Source organism: Lynx rufus, unplaced genomic scaffold (assembly GCF_022079265.1).
Source record: "Lynx rufus isolate CCGP_SWC_20201006 ecotype Redwood Valley unplaced genomic scaffold, mLynRuf1.p SCAF_1, whole genome shotgun sequence".
Lineage (NCBI taxonomy): Eukaryota > Metazoa > Chordata > Mammalia > Carnivora > Felidae > Lynx > Lynx rufus.
In genome coordinates, this window is record NW_025814823.1 from 111,457,160 (window position 1) to 111,483,540 (window position 26,381).

A 26,381-nucleotide genomic window follows, 5' to 3' on the forward strand; every position below is an offset into this window, starting at 1 on the left:
TATTTTTTTATTTTATTTTTTATTTTTTATTTTTTTTATTTAAAAAAAATTTTTTTTTTAACGTTTATTTATTTTTGAGACAGAGAGAGACAGAGCACGAACGGGGGAGGGTCAGAGAGAGAGGGAGACACAGAATCTGAAACAGGCTTCAGGCTCTGAGCAGTCAGCACAGAGCCCGACGCGGGGCTCGAACTCACGGACCGCGAGATCGTGACCTGAGCTGAAGTTGGACGCTCAACCGACTGAGCCACCCAGGTGCCCCTTAAAAACCATTTTAGATTTAAACGAAAGAACACCCTAATTTTTATTTTACGTGCTTGCATTTTCCTAGGCACGAATCAAGCAGCTATAACCTTCCTAGAGGTGAAAGACATTGTCTTTAAATAAAAATCTTCGCCACACCAAAAAAAATTTCTGATAAGTTTTTTATTAAAATAGGAAAGAAGACAGGATTGTATAGGTGTTATGAACTAATCACAGAAAAAAAACCCTATTTTTTTCCAAACGTTAGAAGGAGAACTAGCAAAGGTACTCAGGGAGAATATTCATCTTTTAGAATGCATATAGTGCAATATCTTCAGTTTTGTATTATGTGGTCCCAGGAACAGTTTCATATAATTCAGTCAAGTATGTGTTAAGTGAAATTGATTACTTAAGATAATGTCTTTAACTTTTGAGAGTGAATCACGAGGTTTTAGGGGCACCTGGGTGGCTCCATCAGTTAAGCGTCCAACTTTGGCTCGGGTCATGATTTCACAGTTCATGAGTTTGAACCCTGCATAGGGCTCTCTGTTGTCAGCACCGAGCCGGCTTCAGATCTTCTGTCTCCCTCTCTCTCTGCCCCTCCCTGACTTGTGCTTTTTTTTCTTACTTTTTCAAAAATAAATAAACTTAAAATAAAAAAAAAGAATCATGAGGTTTTAGAGCAAGAAGGATTTTGAGATTATGTAAGTAAAGTCTCCATATCATATAGATAAGGAAACTGAGCCACAGAGTTGATCTGCCATATGTCATGTGACTGCCAGCTCTAGAATAGAAATTTTTGTTTCCTACTCTTCATGTCTGTGATCTTCCCATAGCCCCATTGTGCCTATCCTTATACTTAGGTTTTGGCTGATTTTGGGTTTTAGATTTTCTACTATAGGCCGTAGATTTCAGAAAGCTATTATGACAGATTTGCTATGTTTTTCAACAAATATCATTTTGGAATTAGTATCAGTTTTTTGTTGACCATTTGTAAGAATTGGCTTTACTTGTTCCCTGTTTATTTACTAAAGTTTATTTATTTATTTTGAGAGAGAGAACCAGCAGGGGAGGGGAAGGGAGAAAGAATTGAAAGCAGGCTCCATGCTGTCATGCTGTCAGTGCAGAGCCCATTGAGGGACTTGAACTCATTAATCCAGATACCATGACCTGAGCCCAAACCAAGAGTCAGACCCTTAACAAACTGAGCTACCTAGGCGCCCTACTTGTTCCCTATCTATTTATTTTTAAAATTTATTTATTTTGAAAGAGAGAAAGAGAGAGCTGGGGAGGGGCAGAGAGAGAGGGAGAGAGAATCCTAAGCACGCTCCACACTGTCAGTGCAGAATCTGATGTGGGGCTTGAACTCACCAACTGTGAGATCATGACCTGAGCCAAAACCAAGAGGCAGACGCTTAACCAACTGAACCACCTAGGTGCCCCAATTGTTCCCTATTTATATCTGATTTGATGGTTAATTGAAATCTCAGCCTTTAGTAATGGTAATAATTAAGAAGCTCTTTCAACATGGCACAGAAACATTATCTGAAAGAATCTCTAATTGGTCATAGAATGAATGGAAAGTGTCCTTTCAGGCGTTCCAGAAGTAGAGAGAGAGATCGAAGTCGAGAGCGAAGAAGATCTCGAAGTCGAGACAGGAGACGCTCCAGGAGTAGAAGCCGAGGCCGGCGATCCAGATCCTCAAGTCCTGGCAATAAAAGCAAGAAAGCTGAGAATAGGTAATGTTATCATTGGACTGTATCTGTCTTGCAGGTTGGGAACTGACTCTTAACTATTCCTTTTCTCTCTTTCTTTTTTTTTTTTTCCACTGATTTTGGCTGCTGTGATGAACTGTTGGTTGAATTTTAATAGGTTATAAAGCTTGTAAATTATTGGAAAATACTAGATTCGATTGGTTTTAACACTCAATACATTGTTCTCTTTAATATCTACTTTTAATAGTCAGGAATATATTATATAAACCTCTTCCTAGGAACTCTGTTTTTCTTTTGAGGTATGTTTTTAACATTTTTAACATTGATTTGACAGATAACTTTTTTTTTAACGTTTATTGAGAGACAGAGAGAGCGGGAGCAGAAGGGGGGGAAGAGAGAGTGGGAGAGAGAGAATCTTAAGCAGGCTCTGTGCTAACAGCTCAGGACCTGATATGGGGCTCAAACTCACGAACCTTGAGATTGTGACCTGAGCTGAAATCAAGAGTCAGATGGTTAACTGACTTAGCCACCCAAGCATCCCATTTGACAGTTTTTAAATCATGACATGTATTACTGAATTGCTGTTCAGGATGGGTGTGAACTTTGCTTGTGTTAAGTTAAATATACATGTTTCCTTAAGATGCCAGTACCATTCAATTTCGAGTTATTGGTTATGTCTTTTAGACATAATATGTTTACTTTTTTATCTGTGTCATTTATGTTTATTCTTTATATTTCTCTTGTCACTGGTTCATTCTTTTCCTGTTTGTAAAAGTGGTGTCAAAGGATAAGTCAGTACATGAATTTGTGTCTGTTTTCTGTACCTTCTTCATATTAGTCGTGAGGATTTTTTTCCTGTCGTTAATTTTGTTAGTTTTATTTTACTGAGGTCCATATAATAATGTCCATTAGGACTATTTTAAGTTAAAATATAAATTCAGAAAAGTGAATGAAGTATAAATATGCAGTTTATTAAGTAATTATAAAGCATTACTCATGTAAACACCACTAAGGTTTAGAAATACAACATTGTCAGTATCTCCAGAAGCCATCCATGTCTGTTCTCTAACCTAGCTCTTTACTACCCTAGATAAAACCATTCCTGACTTTTGTACTAGTAACTTCCTTCTATTTATTTATCATCTGTGTTTGCATCTGGAAAAAGAATAGTTTAGATTTATATGTTTTTTTAACTTTACCTGAATGAATCACATATTCTTTTGTATCTGTGTTGGTGATTGTTTGAGACTCATCTGTGTTACATATAACAGTAGGTCGTTTTCATTGCTGAATACTATTCTGCGGCATAAATATACCACTATATATCCATTTTACTGAGGTACGTGTTTGGGTTGTTTTAACTTTTAGGTGCTTGTGAATGTTTTTTTTTAAAGTTTATTACATTTATTTTGGGGAGAGAGAGAGAGAAAGAGAGCAAGTGAGGGAGGGGTGGAGAGAGAGGGAGACACAGAAGGAATTTGAAGCAGGCTCCAGGCTCTAAGCTGTCAGCACAGAGCCCGATCTGGGGCTCGAACTTGTGGACTGTGAGATCATGACCTGAGCCGAAGTTAGATGCTCAACTGACTGAACCACCCAGGTGCCCTGTGAACATTTGTATGTATGTTTCCTAGTGTACATGTGCATGAGTTTCCCTAGTCTGTATATACGAATGAATTACATGGCCATAGAATTAACATAGCTTCAAAAAAAAAAAAAAAATTAACATACCTTCATTTTTACTAGGTGATCCCAAATGCTTTCCAGAGGGGTTATACTAATTATACTCCCACAAACATTATGATAATTGTGTTGTCTCGTACCCTTCCTAGTATTTGGTATTGTCAGTCCTTCTAATTTTTGCTAACTGGTTAGATATGTTATACCAATATCATTGTGGTTTTAATTTGTATTTCTCTACCAGTGAGGTTGAACATCTTTTCATATGTTTGCGTGTCATTCGAATTTCTTCCTTTCTGAAGTATGTCAAAAATCTTTTTGCTTATTTTCCTGTTGGGTTGTTTCTTTATAAATTGATTCATAGGAAGTTTTTGTTGTTATTTTTAAATATCCTGGATGGTTGTTTACTGTCATTTTTATGAATGGCAAATATATTCTCTTACTCTGTAGTTTGTCTTTTCACTCTGCAATGATACTTTTGATGAACAGAGACATAAGAAAGAAGAAACATTTCTCGATTCATTTTGTGTATTGAGAAGAATGTAGATATTAAAACCTGACAAGGGCAGTGTGAGAAAATTATAGGCTATGCTCATTCTAAACATAAATATTATATCAAATCCAACCATATGTAAAAAAAATAATTATGACTTAGTTGGATTTATTCCAGAAATGGAAGATTAGTTTAACATTAGAAAATTTATCATTGTAATACTTTATATTAGTAAGAGCCAAACTGAAAATTTTTAGTTATTTAAGTAGATTCAGAAAAGTGTTTTTTGTGTTTTCTTATAATTTTTAAAAAAATCTTTATTTTTTTAGTTTACATCCACATTAGCATGTAGTGCAACAATGCTTTTAGGAGTAGATTCCTTAATGCCCCTTACCCATTTAGCCCATCCCCTCTCCCATAGCCCCTCTAGTAACCTTTTGTTTGTTCTCTGTATTTAAGAGTCTCTTATGTTTTTGCCCCTTATGTTCATCTAGAGTCCTCATATGAGTGAAGTCATATGATAGTTGTCTTTCTCTAATTTCGCTTAGCATAATACCCTCTAGTTCCATCCACGTAGTTGCAAATGGCAAGATGTCATTCTTTTTGGTTGCCGAGTAATACTCCATTGTACAGATATACCACATTTTCTTTATCCATTCATCCATCCATGGACATTTGGGCTCTTTCCATACTTTGGCTATTGTCGATAGTGCTGCTATAAACATTGGGGTGCATGTGCCCCTTCGAAACAGCATACCTGTATCTCTTGGATACATACCTAGTAGTGCAATTGCTAGGTTGTAGGGTAGTTCTAATTTTAATTTTTTGAGAGTTTTCTGTTTTCCAGAGTGGCTGCATCAGCTTGCATTGCCACCCACAATGCAAAGAGATCCTCTTTCTCCTCATCCTCGCCAACATCTGTTGTTGCCTGAGTTGTTGATGTTAGCCATTCTGACAGGTGTGAGGTGGTATCTCATTGTGGTTTTGATTTGTATTTCCCTAACGATGAGTGATGTTGAGCATTTTTTCACGTGTCGGTTGGCCATCTGGATGTCTTCTTTGGAGAAGTGTCTATTCATGTCTTTAGCCCATTTCTTCACTCGATTATTTGTTTTTTGGGTGTTGAGTTTGAGAAGTTCTTTACGGATTTTGGATACTAACCCTTTATCTAATAATGTTGTTTGCAAGTATCTTTTCCCCTTCCGTCGGTTGCCTTTTCGTTTTGCTGATTGTTTCCTTTGTGGTGTAGGAGCTTTTTATTTTGATGAGGTCCCAATAGTTCATGTTTGCTTTTGTTTCCCTTGCCTCCAGAGACGTGTTGAGTAAGAAGTTGCTGAGGCCGAGGTCAAAGAGGTCTTTGCCTGCTTTCTCCTTGAGGATTTTGATGGCTTCCTGCCTTACAGTTAGGTCTTTCATCCATTTTGAGTTTATTTTCGTGTATGGTGTAAGAAAGTGGTCCAGGTTCATTTTTCTGCATGTCGCTGTCCAGTTTTCCCAGCACCACTTGCTGAAGAGACTGTCTTTATTCCATTGGATATTCTTTCCTGCTTTGTCAAAGATGAATTGGCCATACATTTGTGGGTCCATTTCTGGGTTCTCTATTCTGTTCCATTGATCTGAGTGTCTGTTCTTGTGCCAGTACCATACTGTCTTGATGATTACAGCTTTCCAATACAGCCTAAAGTCCAGGACTGTGATGCCTCCTGCTTTGGTTTTCTTTCTGAAGATTGTTGTTGCTATTTAGGGTCTTTTCTGGTTCTTAGCATACATGGATAGAAAAGTATTTGACAAACTGAAAAATTAGAAATGCAGTGGCATAAACAATCTTTTTTTTTTTTAATTTTTATTATTTTTGAGAGACAGAGAGACAGAACATGAATGGGGGAGGAGCAGAGAGAGAGGGGGACACAGAATCCAAAGCAGGCTCCAGGCTCTGTGCTATCAGCACAGAGCCCGACGCGCACAAACTGTGAGATCATGACCTTAGGCAAAGTTGAATGCTCAACTGACTGAGCCACCCAGCTGCCCCTCTAATGTACTTTTTTTTTTACTTTTTTTTTTTTTTAACGTTTATTTAGTTTTGAGACAGAGAGAGACAGAGCATGAACAGGGGAGGGTCAGAGAGAGGGAGACACAGAATCTGAAACAGGCTCCAGGCTCTGAGCTGTCAGCACAGAGCCCGACGCGGGGCTCGAACTCACTGACCGTGAAATCATGACCTGAGTCGAAGTCGGCTGCTTAACAGACTGAGCCACCCAGGCGCCCCTCTAATGTACTTTTATTTTTTTTTTATTTTTTTATTTTTTTTTAAATTTTTTTTCAACATTTATTTATTTTGGGGACAGAGAGAGACAGAGCATGAACGGGGAAGGGGCAGAGAGAGAGGGAGACACAGAGTCGGAAACAGGCTCGAGGCTCCGAGCCATCAGCCCAGAGCCCGACGCGGGGCTCGAACTCACGGACCGCGAGATCGTGACCTGGCTGAAGTCGGACGCTCAACCGACTGCGCCACCCAGGCGCCCCTCTAATGTACTTTTAAAAGCACCAATTATAAGGGGTGTAAAAGTAGACTGAAATGATTGCATTAAAATAAGAAATTTTATTCATTATAAGATATCATACATAGGGGAAAATGCACGTCTATTGGGGTTTTAAACATTATTACATACCAAATTATCTTGTAGAATATTAATGTTTTGGTATATTTCTTTGTGTGTCAAATTTTACCTCCTATTTAAATTTTGTAATTATTTTTATGTGATATGTCCACTTTTTCTTGGGCAAATTGCCAAATATTTAATAATTAATGCTATTTGTTGCTACTTATAGGATTGAGTTTTCATTATATTTCCAGGATGTTTATTAACGTAATATGAAAGTGAAATTGACTCTCAGAAGTTAAATGTAAAATGCAGGTCGGGGCACCTGGGTGGCTCAGTCATTTAAGCATCTGACTCTTGATTTCAGCTGAGGTCATGATCTCGTGGGTTCGGTTCGTGGGTTTGAGCCCTGCATCAGGCTCCATGCTGTCGGTGTGGATCCTGCTTGGGATTCTCTCTTCCTCTCTCTATGCTCCTCCCACACTCATGCTGCCTCTGTCTCTTTCAAAATAAATAAATAAACTTTAAAAAAAAAATGCAGGTCTTTACAAATATTTTAAGGGGTGTGTGGGTGGCTCAGTTCGGTTGAGCGTCCCACTTCAGCTCAGGTCATGATGTTGCAGTTTGTCAGTTCAAGCCCCGCGTCGGGCTTTGTGCTGACAGCTCAGCACGTGGAGCCTGCTTTAGATTCTGTGTCTTCCTCTCTTTATGACCCTCCCCTGCTCACACTCTGTCTCTGTTTCTCTCAAAAATAAAAATTGTAAAAAATAAAAAAAAAATTTTAAATGTGAATGTTTCTGAATACAAATAGATGATGTTTCTTTTTTTCTTTTTTTTTGTAGGTCTAGGTCCAAAGAGAAAACAGATAGTGGGGAAAGTTCTAAAGAGAAGAAAAAAGACAAAGATGACAAGGAGGATGAAAAAGAAAAAGATGCTGGTGTATGTTTACTAACAAATAATTGTATAACATCAAGCTTGTTTCTGTAATCACAGATTGTTGTTTTTTTTATTGCTATGTATTTTGAACTTTAAAAAAAATTATTTATTTATTCATTTTTAAATGTTTATTTTTGAGAGCTAGAGAGAGCACGATCAAGGAAGGGGCACAGAGAAAGGGAGAAACAGAATCCAAAGCAGGCTCCAGGTCCTGAGCTTTCAGTATAGAGCCTGATATGGGGCTTGAACTCACAACTGCCATACCATGACCTGAGGTGAAATCAAGAGTTGGTTGTTTAACTGACTGAGCCACCCAGGTGTCCCTGGATAAAGCCTTTACAAAGGCTGTTCCTAGGAAACTTAAACATAAAGGCTAAACACAAAAGCTGGTTGTTTTTTTGTTTTTAAATATATTTTTAATGTTTTTTGTTTCTTTTGTGGGGTGGGCAGAGGGCCATAGAGAGAGAATGAGTAGAGAATCCCAAACACTCTCTGCATTGTCAGCATGGAGCCTGATGCATGGCTGGATCTCTTGAACCTGTGAAATCATGACCTGAGCCAAAATCAGGAGTTGGACACTTAACCAACTGAGTCACCCAGGTGCCCCCTACGACCAAAGCTTTTTAATCATGTTGATACATAGCTTTCCCTTACTCATTAATTTCTAATAGAAAATTTCTTTTTCATGGTGGCAGTTTAAGAGGAGTTTAGAGGATTTGAAGTTGACAATAACTGACAACTAGGGAATTTTGCGTGTTTATTTATCTAGTTTCTAGTTGAGGAAGAAAGTGAATTCCTGTGTATTTTGCTGTAATGAAAAAGAGATTAGATTATGGTTTTTGAAGTCTGTCTGCTTTCTTAGTTGAAGATGCTTTTTCTTATGAATTCATTTTGCTGGTGTATTTGTGGATATGTTTAAAAGATGTGTGACCTAAATCTTTTCTAAACTAAGGAGTTTGTAAATACGTGTTTTTCCTTTTCCTTTTTTATACTTTGAAAAAGTTATTTGGAATATTGCTGAAATAAAGTTGTTAATCTTTGTTTCCTTCTCTCACTGTCTCTCTTGTCCCCCCCCTCCCCCCAAGAACTTTGATCAGAATAAGCTGGAAGAAGAAATGAGGAAGCGAAAAGAACGAGTAGAAAAATGGCGAGAGGAGCAACGTAAAAAGGCCATGGAAAACATAGGGGAACTGAAAAAGGAAATTGAAGAGATGAAACAAGGGAAAAAATGGAGTTTAGAAGATGATGATGGTATATTCATTTGGTACACTAATAGGCTATATAACAATTCATGTCGAATATTCTAGAAATATGAATAATACTTCATAGTGGAAATTTTTAGGCATTTTTTCTCTTGTGGAAAAACGTACCATTTTAACCTTTTTTTAAATGTACAATTCCATGGCGTTAAGTACATTCATGGTGTTGTGTATCATCCATCATCACCAGCCATTTCCAGAATGTTTTCATCATCCCAAACAGAAACTCTGTGCCCACAAAGATTAATTCCCCATCCTGCCCTACCCTCCACCTACTTATCCCCCAAAATATCTATTCTATGAATTTGCCTTTTGTAAGTACCTCACATAAATGCAGTCATACGGTCTTTGCCCTTTTGTGTCTGGCTTATTTGGCTCAACATAATGTCCTCAAGGTTCTTCCATGTTGTAGCATGTGTCAAAATTTCATTCCTTTTTTATGGCTGAATGATATTCCATTGTATGTGTATACTGCGTTTTGTTTACCTATTGGTCTATTGGATATGTAGGTTGTTTACACCTTTTGACTGTTGTGAATAAAGCTGCTGCAAGTATTGGTATGCAAATATACATTTGAATCCCTGCTTTTAGTTTTTTAGTTAATATACCTAGGAGTGGAATTGCTGGGTTCATATTGAGATATTAAATTTCTCTAATAATATTTATGTTAAAATGTAAAGTGTAGGATAGTGTTCAGTAAGGATCACTGATTTTACCTCATTTTTGTTGTTTTTTTATTAAAAAAAATTTTTTTAATGTTTATTTTTGAGAGAGAGAGAGAGAGAGACAGAGTGTGAGTGGGGGACGGTCAGAGAGAGAGGGGGAGACAGAGTCCGAAGCAGGCTCCAATCTCAGCGGTCAGCACAGAGCCTGACACAGGGCTTGAACTCAAACCGTGAGCCGAAGTCAGACGCTTAACTTACTGAGCCACCCAGGCGCCCCTCACTGGTTTTACTTGAGAGTGGAGAGTTGAGTTCTTATGGGCACAGTCAGTAAATAGCTCTTTAATTTTTTTATTACAAATAAGAATATTAGTAATGAAGGTAAGTTAAAGGCATGTTTTCAGGTCCGTCCTGATTTTTCATAACTTACAAGGGAACTATTTCCCTGGCGTATATGATTTTTACTTTTAGATTTTAGTGAAGTAGAAGAGTGTGAAATTTTATAGGGAAATGGAGTTTTGCTCTATTTTTCCGTGAAAATTCTGGTGAATTTTTCATCTTCTATGAAGGTTTCACAGAGTGGTTTAAATAGATGAAGAGAATGTATTTTTAAGGGGTGATGATATCTTCGATATGTGAAAAAAAGATTATCTTGAATTGAAAATGTGCGATTTTTGGGGCGCCTGGGTGGCACAGTCGGTTAAGCGTCCGACTTCAGCCAGGTCACGATCTCGCGGTTCATGAGTTCGAGCCCCGCGTCGGGCTCTGGGCTGATGGCTCGGAGCCTGGAGCCTGTTTCCGATTCTGTGTCTCCCTCTCTCTCTGCCCCTCCCCCGTTCATGCTCTGTCTCTCTCTGTCCCCCCAAAAAAAAAAAAATAAAAACGTTGAAAAAAAAAAAGAAAATGTGCGATTTTTTTTTGTGATTTTAAAAAAAGGTAATTGAAAGAAATGTACTATTTAACAGAAAGTTTTTAGTCCTGTCTCTTTTCAATGCATCATGTGATTTATATCATTATGTAAAATTGATGCATGCTTGCTAAGTGTAATAACTTGTTAAGTTTGAGTATTTGAACTGCTTCGTGCCTGGGTTGGTTGGAAAGGAGGGTGTGAGGGAAGAGGTCACGGTGAGAGGCATTCTGATTATGAAGTATTTCCTTTTGAAACATGTACAAAAGAGTGATTCTGCTCTTTTAGATGATGAAGATGATCCTGCAGAAGCTGAAAAGGAAGGAAATGAAATGGAGGGTGAGGAGTTAGATCCATTAGATGCTTACATGGAAGAAGTGAAAGAGGAAGTAAAAAAGTTTAATATGCGAAGTGTGAAGGGTGGTGGAGGGAATGAAAAGGTATGCCATTTTCTCTTATTTTTTAAAGATTTTTCCAGTATTCCTAATTGGATAACGAATTCTTGTCACTTTGACCTACCACTGACTTGCCTGAGTTTATAAATTTGATTCCTCCCCTCTCTCAGAAATGCTAGTGCTTTTTCTCAGTCCCACAGATACTAGGGAATTTTAGCTGTAAGCGTTCTTTCAAAAAGTTGCTCTTACTGCCACCATGTGTATTTAGTGTCTTTCCTTACTGCTGACTTCTCATTAGGTCCTCTCCAGACTTCATTGGCACTTTCAGCTTTCATATCTCTGATCCCCTTTACCAGTGTATTTTTCTTCTTTTTAATAGCATTTGTTGTCTTCTGGCAAATTATCTGATTTAGTTTTTACTGTGTTTATTGTTTCTCTCTTGTAAAATGAGAGCTCTCTAATGGTAGTGACCTTTACCTGCTTTATTGATTTATCCTAAGCTCTTTCAACAGTGTCTGGCTTGTCCAATGAGTACAAAGTACCATTTAGAAGTATTTTTAAGTGAATTATATTACATTTTTATATGTTCTATAATGTTATATATTATGTAAAATGATATAAAATTATATTATACAGTATTATATAAAATATATAGTAAACTTTATATTGTATAATCCAGTTAATGTTACATTTTAAAATTTAAACAAATTCATGAGGAGAAAGCAGACTCCTTTTGTCATTTGAATTATAAATTGTGACAGTTATCATTGTGCTTCATTTGCATACAATTTCTTCTCAATTTTATAACATACTTTATATTCCTTTTTTATTTTAGAAGTCTGGGCCAACAGTCACAAAAGTTGTCACTGTAGTGACAACCAAAAAAGCAGTGGTAGATTCTGATAAGAAGAAAGGTGAGCTAATGGAGAATGACCAGGATGCCATGGAGGTAATTCTTTGTTAATTTTGACTTTGTTCATTATACTATCCTAGAAGTGTTTATTTGGTGGAGATGTGCTCTTTAGTTCTAGAAACTACTGTTAGGAGGAGTTCGTGCTTTTCTCAACAGTGCTGTTGCTGAATATCCAGTCTGTAGAACATTTTGACATCTTTGACTTTTTTCTGCATGCCCACTTGTTGATTTCCTCTTTGCCCCTCATCACTGACCTCAGACATATAAGGCAAGAGAAGAAATAAAGTGACAGAATGAATTAAATTTCTTCTGTTAACCTGCATTGTAAAGATTTGTGTAGAACTATATCAAAACTTCTTTAAAGCCTTATTAGAATTGTTTTGTTATTTTAGCTTTATATTGTCATTATAACTTTCTGTAAGGGCAAAGAAAAAAGAAACTAAGTTGAAAAATTCAGAATGTGAAAAAGTAAAAGCCAAGGAATATTTTCTAGGAGAGGAGGATTTTAAAAGCTAGGAATAGTGTTTTCCGTAAGGAGAAAATAATAAAGGATTTAGCTTTTTCCTTATTATTTTTTTTTTAATTATAGTATTCTTCAGAGGAGGAAGAAGTTGATCTTCAGACGGCCCTTACAGGCTACCAGACAAAACAGAGAAAGCTTCTAGAACCAGTGGATCATGGAAAAATTGAATATGAACCGTTCAGAAAAAACTTTTATGTTGAAGTTCCAGAATTAGCAAAAATGTCTCAAGAGGGTAAAATTCTTTTATTCATTTATTGGTTATTGAACAGAGGAGGATATGCTTCGCTTTGCCTAGGAGGAATGTGGGTAGGTTGTAAGTTGGTGCATGAGTAGAAGGAGTTTTCATGGCTTACCTGGAGAAGTGAGAGAAGAAACAAGAAGGCAAGAAGTCATTCTAGTGAGTATGAACTTCATCTGCAAAGATTCAGAGCAGTGAGGAATCAGGGTAGTTTTGGAAGTATTTTTAAAAATGAGCAAAAATTTGTTTGGGTCATGTAGTTGAGATTTTTTGGGTTGAGAATAGTCTTCATGTGAAGTTAGCAAATAAAGTATTGTTAGCCTTTCCCTTTCTGGGATTTGAGGGTTAGGAACCAGTGTGAATCTGTGTAATTATTGGTAGAATAAGGATAATCTAGGCAACTCTTGCTTGGAGAACAAGTGTTTGTATTACCTGTCAATCATTGTTCTTTTATTGATGTTTCAGTGTAAGACATAATAAAAGACAGATTATAGAAATGGGGTATTTCTTTTAATCCCCTATTAGGTCACAGCAGTAATTGTATTAAGTGTCCTATAGATTTTGTGTGGAATTATCTTTAGTAGTACAAAAAAAAGATTTTTTTGAAAACTTTTCTCCTTTACTTTTTCATCATTTTTTTCAATTTTGAGAGACAGAGTGTGAGCAGGGGAAGGGCAGAGAGAGAGGGAGACACAGAATCTGAAGCAGGCTCCAGCTTCTGAGCTGTCAACACAGAGCTCAATGCAGGGTTTGAACCCATTAACAGTGAGATCATGAGATCATGACCTGTGCTGAAGTCAGATGCTTAACCGACTGAGCTACCCAGGTGCCCTTCTTTTCTTTTCTTTTTTTATGTTACTTATTTTTGAGACAGAGACAGAGCTTGAGTAGGGGAGGGGCAGAGGGAGAGGGCATTCACAGAATCTGAAGCAGGCTCTAGGCTCTGATCTGTCAACACAAAGCCTAATGTGGGGCTCGAACTCACAAGCCGTGAGACCATGACCTGAGGTGAAGTTGGACACTTAACTGACTGAGCCACCCAGGTGCCCCTGAAGATTTTTTTTTTTAGGTTTCTTTATTTATTTTGAGAGAGAGAGTATGCAGGAGGGGCAGAGAGAGAGAGGGAGAGAGAATTCCAAGCAGGCTCTGGACCATCAGTACACAGAGCCCAGTGCGGGGCTCGAACTCATGAACTGTGAGATCATGACCTGAGGTGAAATCAAGAGTTGGATGCTTAACTGACTGAGTCACCCAGGTGCCCCAAGAATTGAAGATTCTTAGTTTTACCATGCTTGATTGAAAAGTAGAAGGCATTAATGAAACAATATTTAATAGCTTTTAATCTGGATTTTGTTTTGTAGAGGTAAATGTTTTTCGGTTGGAAATGGAAGGCATTACTGTCAAGGGAAAAGGTTGCCCCAAACCAATTAAATCTTGGGTCCAGTGTGGAATTTCTATGAAGATCCTAAATTCTCTCAAAAAGTGAGTAGTGATTCTCTACATTTTTCAGTGTCTTCCTATTCAGAATGGCTCTTTTACCCAATTAATTCCATTGGTTACATTTTTACTCTAATAGAAAAATTTACTGTTTTTTTCTTAAACAGCTGAGTGTTTTCAGATATAATTTACATATCATAAACCTTACTCTTTGTACAGTTCAATGATTTTTAGTATATTTATGGAGTTAGGCAGCCATCACCATAATTTAATTTTAGAACATATTCATTATGCCAAAAAGAGACCTGTATCCCTTAGTAGTCATTCTTCTCCCTTCTTTGTCCTAGGCATCCACTAATTTACTGTGTCTACAGATTTGTCTCTTCTGGACGTTTCCTATAAGTGGGATCGTACTAACATAGTCTTTTGTGATTCACTTCTTTCACTTAACATAATATTTTCAATGCTCATTCATGATGTAGAATGCCTCAGTCCTTCATTCCCTTTTGGCAAATAATATTTGTTGTACAGCTATTCTGCGTTTTGGAAAACCTTACTATGGGACTTGGAGAGACCCAGAGATGCCAGTTCTTACCTTGTCTTTCTTTGGTTTGCTTTTTAAGGCATGGCTATGAAAAACCCACGCCAATCCAGACCCAGGCGATTCCTGCTATAATGTCTGGACGAGATTTGATTGGTATTGCCAAGACAGGAAGCGGAAAGACCATTGCTTTTCTGTTGCCCATGTTTAGACACATCATGGATCAGAGGTCATTAGAAGAAGGAGAGGGGCCAATAGGTACAATTCCTTTCATTAAACTATTTATTCAGGTAACAACTTTGTTGTCAGTTAATCAGAAAGACCTGATATTTTATAATGTTCTAACAATAAAGATGTCTTTATGTACATTTCCTTTATAAATTTGGCACTTTGGGGCTGATTTCCCCTTACCAGCAGGTGGAGTGAGAATCTTCAGAGCTCTGGAGTGACACCTCAGAAGTACAAAAACAGCCTCTCCTGGCACAGCTCAATTTTTAAACTCTGACTCGGCAGGTAGACTCCTCGTGCATCTATCTGTTTATTTATATTGAGGTTTGTGCTTAGTGAGTGTCAGTGGATCTATAAACTCAACATAGAAGATTGTAAGGAAATATATTTTCCATTTTTTGTTTTTCGCCTTAAAAGGCTATATATATAGTGCCAGCATCTCCTTCAGGATTAGGTCTTCAGGTTCATTTGTTGATTCATTTGGCAGAGATCTGTTTTGCAAGTGTGAGTAGGGTTTTGAAAATTTGCTCAGCTCCTCTGTTGGAAACGGGGCACAATATATTCCTACTTTTTCTGTGCCCTTCACACCAAGGTTGTTTCCGGAAGCCTCGGTATGGCTCTGCAGCACAGTGAGTCGCTTGATTACCTTTGCTCTGTGATTTGCAGTTGAGAATGATTTGCGTTCTTTTCACCCCAGTATTTTCCTGATGTTTGAGTGAGACATTTAACTCTCATTTATCTTTCTGTAGCATGTTCTTAAAATCTACTTAAAATTAGCAATCGCCACAATCTCTACTATTACAAACCTTTTGAAAGAGGGTTTCAAAGGTGCATAAAACTAATGAAAACAAAAACACAAAATTATACTAAGAAATCTGAACATTATTTCAGAGGTTAAATATAACACGTTACAGGATAGCCTTTCAAGAATTTTGGTGGTTAGGCTTTTGACATATTTATCTTTTCAGCTGTCATCATGACTCCAACTCGAGAACTGGCTTTACAAATTACTAAAGAATGTAAGAAGTTTTCAAAGACCCTGGGACTTAGAGTGGTCTGTGTTTATGGAGGAACAGGAATCAGTGAGCAGGTAACTATAAAAGGAGCATTCAGTTTTTCCATTCTTTTTTTTCTTTCAGTGTTCCCATTCTTAAATTATTTAATAATCTAAAAGTGATTTGTTTTAGTGATTTGTATAATGATTGCTTTTAAAATCTTAGCCACTGGGGCACCTGGGTGGCTCAGTCGGTTAAGCGTCCGACTTTGGCTCAGGTCATGATCTTGCAGTCCATGAGTTCGAGGCCTGCTTGGGCTCTGTGCTGACAGCTCAGAGCCTGGAGCCTGTTTAAGATTCTGTGTCTCCCGCTGTCTCTGACCCTCCCCCGTTCATGCTCTGTCTCTCTCTGTCTCAAAAATAAATAAACATTTAAAAATTTTTTTTAAATCTTAAAAAAGATGAGGCTTAAAAATAATAGGATGAATTATGTTAATCTTATATTTTAAGATTTTCAGTCATTTTTATACCTTGGCTTTCCTGATATTCCTCTTTGTCTTTCTCTGCTCAAGGAAGGCAGATATTTTTTCCATTTTATAGATAAAGAAATGGCGAGAAAGGTTAAGTAAGTTGATCAAAGTGTTTAGGCTAATAAGACTTAATTTGTCCCAGAACCAGGTCGTCTGATTTCCCAACTGGCTCTAATTCATGTGACATCTTTAAAAGGTGGTGATGACTGTTTTGCATTAATACCTGTCTCACTGGTATCTTTAAATGTTTTTGGCAAGAGTTATTTATTTATTAAAAAAATTTTTTTTAATGTTTATATATTTTTGAGAGAGAGAGAGACATAGCATGAGCAGGGGAGGGACAGAGAGGGAGACACCGAATACAAAGCAGGCTCCAGGCTCTGAGCTATCAGCACAGAGCCTGATGCAGGACTCAAACTCACAAACCTTGAGATTATGACTTGAGCAGAAGTTAGGTGCTTCAACCGACTGAGCCACCCAGGCGCCCTGCAGCAAGAGTTATTTAAACATAATTTCATTTACTCTCTTTACTTTGACATTTTCCCAAATGTCTTCTTAAAAATGATGGTTATTAGATAATTTTGCTTTAACTAGAAGAAGGAAAAAAACCAGGTTGTGTGATCAAATAAGTTTTGGAAAGGTCATGTTGTACAATGTTAAAGTCGACTTTTTTTCTTAAAAGACTTCTTAGGCTTTGATAACGAATATGTCTTCTGATACTAGAAAAATGCAATAAATTAAGTGGCATTATCTCAATTTATTTAACCACATTCCTTTTTTTTTTTTTCAACGTTTATTTATTTTTGGGACAGAGAGAGACAGAGCGTGAATGGGGGAGGGGCAGAGAGAGAGAGGGAGACACAGAATCGGAAACAGGCTCCAGGCTCCGAGCCATCAGCCCAGAGCCCGACGCGGGGCTCGAACTCACGGACCGCGAGATCGTGACCTGGCTGAAGTCGGACGCTTAACCGACTGCGCCACCCAGGCGCCCCTAACCACATTCCTTTTTAAAGAATATTTGCTGTTGTTAAATGCTTTATGTTTTCTCAGCTTATCTTGCCTCAGTTGTTCTGATGACAGTTTATTGTAAGAAATAACATTTACAAAAAATAACTTTACACATGCATGCATGTTATATTTATATAGAAGTGAAATGAAAGTTTACTGATCTCTAACACATTCTGGTTTTTCCATTCTATTTCATTTTAAAAATACTGATTGTTGAGGCACCTGGGTAGCCCAGTCGGTTAAGTGTCTGACTTTTGGTTTCTGCTCAGGTCATGATCTCAGGGTTCATGGATTTGAGCCCCACATCGTGCTCTGCTGACCGCACAGGGATTTCTCTCTCTGCCCCTCCCCCTGCCCACACTTTTTCTTTCTCAAAATAAATAAATCTTTAAAAAATAAAAAATAGGGGCACCTGGGTGACTCACTTGGTAAAGCTCCAGACTTCGGCTCAGGTCAAGATTTCTCAGTTCGTGAGTTCGAGCCCTGTATTGGTGAGCTCGAGCCCCCTTTGGGCTCCGCACTGTCAGCTCAGGGGGATTCTCTCTCTCCCTCTCTCTTTCCCTTTCTCTCTGCTCCTCGTGGGATTCTCTCTCTCTCTCTCTCTCCCTCTTTGCCCCTCACTCACTCCCTCTCTCAAAAAACAAAAGAAACAACAAAAAAAATCAAATCAAATTAAAAAAAAACATAACAAGTGAACAGGTAAATAAAATTAGAAAATGAGAATACTGGTTGTGGATACTCATGATTCTCTAATGGAAACAATTCTCGACTTGAAAAACATTGGTGTATATAATTGCTTTAATTACTGCTTTCTAATGTTCCTTTCTTTTAAGGGATCATGTGAAATTAAAATTGGTAAAATTCTCTGGTTTTCATTGAGTTCAAAGTTACAATACCATGTTGTCATGTTGCTGCTTCCTTTTCCTTTGTCGTGCTCCAGCATTCCAAAGAATTAAGCAGGAAGCTTTGGAGTCTTCTAATCAGACTTCACTGTGTTACCTTATGGAGCTGTATGGTGACCCTGGACATTATTTTCAAATCTGTTTAAATAAGTATTAGTGATAAATAGACTAAAATTTCATCTTTTTTATTAGATTGCTGAGCTGAAAAGAGGTGCTGAAATTATTGTTTGCACACCTGGTCGAATGATTGACATGTTAGCAGCTAACAGTGGTAAGTCAGGGATATTTTTTGTTGTTCTCATTTCTCGTTTTTGAATTCTATACATTTTTGTTAAATCAAAGCAGATACAAGAAACCACCATTTTTTTTAATATTTCTTCTTAAAGCTGTAATATCTTAAAATTTACATTGCAACCAGCTAACTGTTGCAAGCATTCATAATATTACTGCAATTTAACTTTCAATTTTTTTTTGAAACTAACTCCATATGATGTTTTTGGTTCTTAACATGAATTCTTAATCAAATTTTGGTCTAGCTTTGCTTTTAATGGGGTTGGGGGGGCTATCTTTTTTTTATTTTTATTATTCTAAACTTCAGACTTTTTCCTCCACAGAAGCTAATGTTTTATTACAATACTGGATAAATTAAGGTATTGCAGCTTCAAGAAATTTTATCTTTTGTAAATATTGCATGTTTTTTTAGCTCTTATGTTGTGCTTTGTTAAATTATTCCCTATCAAAACTGTTACTAAACTGTTGACATTATTTAACTTCTGTGGAGAAAGGCCCTTCGAGATTTATAGAACTGGGCTTCCGAGACTTAAGCCATCCAAGGTAGGTAATTTAATGCTGTTCCCAACCTTGCAAAACTAATGGGGGCTGCAAATGTTAGTATGGAGTACTTAAATATTGGAGAGCATTTACTTTGGCTCATTTCTTATTTTTTGAAGAAAATGCTTTCAAAGGTTTCCATTGCAGTGTTCAATATATACATAATAAAGTATTAAAAACTGTGAGTAATGCATGTTTCTTGTAGCATTCGGCTTGAATTTCTGTATACACTTAATTCTAATTCTATATGATGTTGACGAAGTGACAATGAAATTGTTTGATAAATCATTGTGCTTGTACAGCCTACAAAAAGTTTTGGGTTGAATGCTGATGAAATAATCCCTTGTTTTTTCTCAATGCTGCATTGATTAAGTCTCCTGAAATTCATCTTGATTAATTTTACCTTTTTCCCTTATCTGTCCTTTTGGTTTATATTTAATAACTATTTTATACATGTTTTTGCCAGGTGATTGATTCATCACTTGATAGAAAGGCTTGTGTTAATCCTTTAGAAAAACTTTCCTGTGTATGTTTTTAGTTTGCCACTGCCTAAGAAACCACTTGCATCTGTTTAAACCATTGGGAGCATTTAATAACATTGAACTTATGATATCTTTGTGTAGAAAAATGTATGTATGCAATACATTTGGTATTTGAAGTTTTTGTTTAATAATTCAGTTACTTAATGATGTTGAATAGCTTCTCATTAATATTTTGATATGCCCAGTAGAAGCTTCTAACTATATGAAAGTAGTTTATAAAGTAATATTAAAAGGAGGTTTTCTGCGTCTAAAATAGTTAGCACTGGAACTTGCTTTCCACACATACGCTGTAATCTCTAATATGTTTTTTTCTAGGTGATGCTGTCAGATAATGGCTGATGTGGCTCGATGCTTCATCTCAGTCTTAGTTTTATGATGTGTTTTGGAGAGGGCTGTTTTCTGAATTTTACAGGTCCTTCAGGCCCTATGATGGTATGCAAGAGACGAGTTTGACAAAATAAAGGGCCTCATATACCCATTGTCAGAAAGTATTTGCCATTAGATTAAGATCTTGTAGACCAAAATTTCTGTTCACTCTTTAAAGATACCTAACTTACCCCTCTGGTTAAGTCAGGCATTTTAGTTCCCTTTACAGTTTTTTAAAGTTCTTGGTAGTCATAAAATGAATTGTGACTGATTTTTAGTTTTCGTTTTGTCTTTATTTTTTTTCCTCATCTTAGGTCGGGTCACAAATCTTCGAAGAGTAACATATGTTGTTTTAGACGAAGCAGACAGAATGTTTGACATGGGTTTTGAACCACAGGTAATCATTACGTGTCTTAGTGTTTTGAACTAGAAAATCTTGTACCTGCCATGAGAATAACATGTTAATATGGTGTCTGAACTTCTCACACGTTTTTGTTGTGTTGTAATATAGTAGGTTGGGGACATAGGGAATTCAAATAGATAATTATGCTCTGAATTCCTCATAAAACTGGTTCAGAGGCTATTTCTAAAACCATTGTTGGTTAAATTAGAATTGGAATGCTGATAATAGAAGCTTAAGCTTCTCTATTTTATAGTTTTTATTGTATTTTGAAATAAATTCTTTTAATTGCCTCAACGATCAATATAGCACATTTTGTTTACATTCTGCAAATGTAAAAACTAAGGGCCAGAACATTTGTCTACCTTAGATTTTAATATTCCTCATGCACACTGTTTGCTCAGATACAAAATTTCAGTGTTATAAACTTAGAGGGACACATGTTAAGGAACTTTAAGGTCTTAGGAATTTTTGTTAATGAGATAAGGAATGTGAGTTATCAATGTGCAATGGATGCCAAAAAAAATTATTTTTGATCATAAACTGCATTAATAGAAATGGGGTATTAGCTTTCTCAATAGGTGGAGCATGTGACTCTTGATCTCTGGTCTGTGGGCTTGAGCTCCACGTTGGATGTAGAGATTGCTTAAGAAATTCTTTAAAGACACCTGGGTGGCTCAGTTGGTGAGCATCTCTCTCTTGATTTCTGCTCAGATCATGATCCCGGGTCATGGGATCAGGCCCCATGTTGGGCTCTCTCTGAGCATGGAACCTGCTTAAGATTCTCTCTCTCCCCCTCTGCTCCTCTCTCCCACTTGCACTCTTTCTCTCTGAAATTTTTTTAAAATTAAAAAAAGGGGATACAGTTAAGGTGGCCTTTGGTTTTTTTCAGTTTATTCATGTGTTCTCCAGAAATGTATTGCCTGTTATATACTCGTATGTGTTGTGTTTAGATTTAGGGATCACAATCTAAATGGGATATACAAGAGCACATAACAGTAAACAGGATTATGGTGACACCCGAACCATGTGAGAAATAGTTAAATGAATAAGTGACATTTAGCTTGGAGTAGAGGATTTGATAGCATCCTTTAACCGTTTGAAAAAAGTCTGTCACATGAAAGAATCATTGAGGAGTAGACCTGGGACCCAGTTGGGAAGCTATAGGGAGCTGAATCTAAGCATAATGTGAGAAAGAACTGGATAAACATTATTTGGAGATGAAACAATTTACATTGTGGGAGGAGGGCAGATACTGAATATGTTTTTCGTCCATGTGTTCGGTTAGAGGTAGGGGGTCCATTTGAGGAACGAGAGCAGAAGGAATTGATGAACAGATGGAAGATGGAATTAGATGCCTTTCAAATGTCTTTCCCAATCCTGGGAAATCTTAGATTTTATGGTAATGTTTAAGGTAGGCGTGGTGTGATTGGGCCTTTCTGGTAAATCAATTAAGTGTTGCCAGAAAGAGGCCAAAATAACTTTTCCCAATCATATGCAGTGTGTGAGTCATTTCTTGCCATTAGTGCTTACATCTACATTAAGTACGTGAGGGAGAAATGCTGAGTAACAGTGTGTGTGTTAAGCACTAAACCGTTGAAAAGAAGAAATTTTAGATTAATGATTATTTTGTGAGCTGTTGTGTAGATTAAAAATGCTTGGTTCAGGTTCAGTGCCATAGAGCACTATTTGGATGTTAAAGCAAGTAAAGGCATCCCCATTTGAATCAAAGCTGGTGCTAGTCAGTGCACATCTGCACAATGACTTCTATCTAGAGCAGAGTTGGCAGGCAGTGTGCCTCCAGACATGATTCTGTATTGAAAAAAATCATGAAAATTGGGAACTAAATCAAATAATGCTTAATGTATATTTTTCTGAGTGTAAATCCATAGTAAATGTATATGCTATACAGTGACATTGGCAGAATGTACAGGAGTCTCCTTTTTCACATTAGCATATACAGGCTGGCAGGTTGAAAGGCACTTGGGCAGATCTTTGTGAATTGTTTTATTTATTTATTTATAATTTTAGAGAGAGGACAAGCAGGGGAGAGTGGTGGTGGGTGGGGAGGGGGGAGAGAATCTTAAGCAGGCTCCACATTCAGCACTGAGCCTGATAAGGGGTTTAATCCCACAACCCTGGAATCATGAACTGAGCTGAAATCAAGAGTTCGATGCTCAACTGACTGAGTCACCCAAGTGCCCCTAACAGAATATTAAAAAGTGGTTTTCCATGACAAATTTTTCCACAGTTTCTAGGTTCTTTTTTAATTTAGTAAAATTAAAGAGTAAGAGAAGAAATTGATTAGATATAGACCTTGATCTTTAGCTCTAGTTAGCCATTATGGAGCTGGATATACATACTTTGTGAAAATATGTTAAGTAATATTCCTATTAGTTATAAAAAAAATGGTTATTTACAAAAAAAAAATACCAAATGATTATTTACATGTTTTACTTTTTATTAAGAAAGTCAGGAAAAGGGGCGCCTGGGTGGCGCAGTCGGTTAAGCGTCCGACTTCAGCCAGGTCACGATCTCGCGGTCCGTGAGTTCGAGCCCCGCGTCAGGCTCTGGGCTGATGGCTCAGAGCCTGGAGCCTGCTTCCGATTCTGTGTCTCCCTCTCTCTCTGCCCCTCCCCCGTTCATGCTCTGTCTCTCTCTGTCCCAAAAATAAATAAACGTTGAAAAAAAAAAATTAAAAAAAAAAAAGTCAGGAATGTTTTAATTGACATTTATTCATACGTGTGACTAGTACAAAATGAAGTGATCTAAAGATCACTAAATCTAAAGATTCTAAAGATGTTCACTCCGAGTTTTTACTTTCTTGAAAATACCGATCACGTAGTAAAGTGAGACAGTAAATGTGTTTGTCACTTGTACAGTGCAAAGCAGCATGCTTGCCTCAGTCATCAAGGAGCTCACTGTTTAGTGAGAGATTATTGTAACTTTGAAGGCTGTCTTCAAATTGGCATAAAAAATAGGTCACTGAAGGGGCACCTGGATGGCTCCATCAGCTAAGCATCCAAATTTTGATTTTGGCTCAGGTCATGATCTCAGAGTCGTAAGAACCCACATCGGTTTCTGCACTGGGCATGGAATCTGCTTACTTAAGATTCTCTCTCCTTGTACCGCTTGTGCTCTCTCTCTTAAAAAAAAAAAAAAAAAAAAAAACAGGGGGCACCTGGGTGGCTCAGTTGGTTGAGTGTCTAACTTCAGTTCAGGTCGTGATCTCGCAGCTCATGAGTTCGAGCCCCACGTCAGGCTCTGTGCTGACAGCTCAGCCTGGAGCCTGCTTCAGATTCTGTGTCTCCCTCTCTCCCTGCCCCTCCCTCACTCATGCTCTGTCTCTCAAATAAATAAATAAGTAAACATTAAAAAAAAATAGGTCACTAGATTGATGATTAGATACTTCAGCACCTCTCAGTCCTGTGTTCAGGCCACTGGTGAAGGGTTTGGTGCATAAGCAGCTCCTATTGAATAATATGGATGCTACTTAAGGAGATAGAGGTACTGAAAAAAGAGCATTTTTCAAAAACTTATTTTTAAGTCTAATGTAATCCTTTACATTAGAGGAAACAGAATCAGGGATGTAATGACAGTTGAGACCTCTCCCCGCACACCCAAGTTTTATTCCTATTTCACAATAATGCTCTAGTCCAGAGTAATTTTGTTTTTTATGTAGTGTTTATTTTTTAGAGAGAGAGTGAGCAGGGGAGGAGCAGAGAGAGAGAGAGGGAGACACAGAATCTGAGCTGTCAGCACAGAGCCTGATGCAGGCTCGAACCCGCGAACTGTGAGATTATGACCTGAACTGAAGTCGGAGACTTACCTGACTGATCCACCCAGGCACCTGTAGTCCAGGGTAATTTTTACCAACATACATATCAACATCTCAAGGACCCTATTTGTGACTTAAAGATTGAGATAGTGATATTTACTTTGATAAGTAAATAAATCATTAAGTTGGTAGCAAATTATTTTCTTGAGGGTAAAGGAAAGCATTGCACATTGTCAAGAGAAGTATAAGAGAGAATGTACTAAACTTTTAGAACTTCTTCAAAAGGAGCGTATGCCAATGATCAAGACTTGAAATCAGTGAAAAGTGGGGGAAATTGCTACCTTTGTAAATATTAGTCACCAGCTGGACTGATGAATTGAGTTTTAGCCTATAGGTATGAAAGGAGAAGTTTAAGGACTTAGTACTTGGCAGCCCATGGCTGACTTTAATTATCTGTGTACTGTGAGAGAGGGAACATACTGAAAAGTTTCAGGAACAGCTTTTAATCAGTAGCCCCCAGTGTGATAGCCAAGTGAGCATAAGAAGGCAGTTGAAACCCAGGCCAGTCATCCCTGAAAACGTGTGTCATCATTAGCGTCATACTATGGGCATCTTCACGACTCTAAGCAGTAATAGGTATTCATAAGGAGAATCTAAGCTCCCATGTGTGATCGTTAGTACGCCGTTCCATGAAGCACAGGATTTATAGCTTATTCATGAAGATTTCTCTTAGCACTTGGGCAAGAGAGGGAGTTAGTTGTGGTTTTCAAGAAAACTTTCCTCCTTTGATGCCTGTTTCGGATTCTGTGTCTCCCTCTCTCTGACCCTCCCCCGTTCATGCTCTGTCTCTCTCTCTCTATCAAAAATAAATAAACATTAAAAAAAAAAATTAAAAAAAAATTTTTAATGGAACTCTTCATGCATTTCCTCCTTGCACGGGAACATGCTAATCTTTGTATCATTCCAATTTGTTTTAGTATGTGTGCTGCTAAAGTGAGCACTTAAATGATTTTTTTTTAATGTTTCTTTATTTTTGAGAGCATTTATTTATTTTTGGAAGAGCGTGAGCGGTGGAGGGGCAGAGAGAGAGGGGGAGATGCAGAATCAGAAGCTGGCTCTAGGCCCTGAGCTGTCAGCACGGAGCCCAGCGTGAGGCTTGAACTCACAAACTGCGAGATCATGACCCGAGCTGAAGTCAGACGCTTAACCGACTGAACCACCGAGGCGCCCCTTAAATGATTTTTTTTAAAATGTTTATTTATTTTTGAGACAGAGAGCATGTGAGTGTGGGAGGCAGAAAGAGAGGGAGACAGAGAATCCCAAGCAGGCTCCGTGCTGTCAGCACAGAGCCCAGTTCAGGGCTTGAACTCACGAGTCGTGAAATCATGACCTGGGCCAAAATCAAGAGTCGGTCCCTTGACCAACTGAGTCACCCGGTGCCCCTTCAGTGATTTATTTTTATGTTCTAAATTTACTTTTATTCGAGTATAATTAGCATACAGTGCTATTAGTTTCAGGTGTATGTTATTAGCGGTTCTATATATTACTCAGTGCTCATCATGATAAGTGTACTCTTAATCCCCTTCACCTGTTGCACTTATCCCCGCTCACCTCCCCTCTGGTAACCACCATTTTGTTCTCTGTATTTAAGAGTATGCTTTTTTTTCTTTTTGTCTGTTTTTATTCTTTATTCATTTTTTTTAAGTTTATTTATTTTGAGAGAGGGGGGTAGAGATAATACCAAACAGGCTCCATGCTGTTAGCACAGAGTCTAGTGTGGGGCTCAGTCGCATGAACCATGAGGTCATGACCTGAGCCAAGATCAAAAGTTGGATTCTTAACTAATGGTGCCACCTAGGCACACCTGTTCATTTGCTTCTTAAATTCCATACATAAATGAGATCATATGGTATTTGTCTTTCTCTGACTGACTTATTTCACTTAGCATTATACCCTCTGGGTTCATCCATGTTGTTGCAAATGGCAAGATTTCATTTAAATGACTCATTTTTAAAGATTGCCTTCTATCTGCGTAGGATTTATGTCCTCTGAGTTGATTTTCTATTTGCTTTGATTTCTGCATTCAGATTAGAAACATTCTGTAGAGGTCTGGGAACCTGTAGTTAACTACTTACATTTAAGGGACAGAGAAAAGGCAGCTTAAAATTCAGAGTTCTCTGTGCCAGAGCAGTACTTAGTGATCCTGAGTTTCACTGTTGTAATCTGGCTGGGACTTTCATTTAGATGAGGACTATCTTCTGCC

General features: G+C 37.6%; 1 protein-coding gene across 1 annotated transcript in view; it reads left to right on the forward strand.

Moving 5' to 3' along the window:
- The window catches only part of DDX46 (DEAD-box helicase 46), a 69,611-nt gene that overhangs the window by 5,428 nt on the left and 37,802 nt on the right, over positions 1-26,381 (forward strand). Inside the window, exons 3-13 of the mRNA XM_047084820.1 lie at positions 1,839-1,982; positions 7,571-7,667; positions 8,750-8,915; positions 10,781-10,932; positions 11,723-11,836; positions 12,390-12,555; positions 13,923-14,043; positions 14,622-14,797; positions 15,736-15,857; positions 18,394-18,472; positions 20,255-20,337. Coding sequence (XP_046940776.1) covers positions 1,839-1,982; positions 7,571-7,667; positions 8,750-8,915; positions 10,781-10,932; positions 11,723-11,836; positions 12,390-12,555; positions 13,923-14,043; positions 14,622-14,797; positions 15,736-15,857; positions 18,394-18,472; positions 20,255-20,337 — 1,420 coding nt within the window. The remainder of the gene's footprint in view (positions 1-1,838; positions 1,983-7,570; positions 7,668-8,749; positions 8,916-10,780; positions 10,933-11,722; positions 11,837-12,389; positions 12,556-13,922; positions 14,044-14,621; positions 14,798-15,735; positions 15,858-18,393; positions 18,473-20,254; positions 20,338-26,381) is intronic.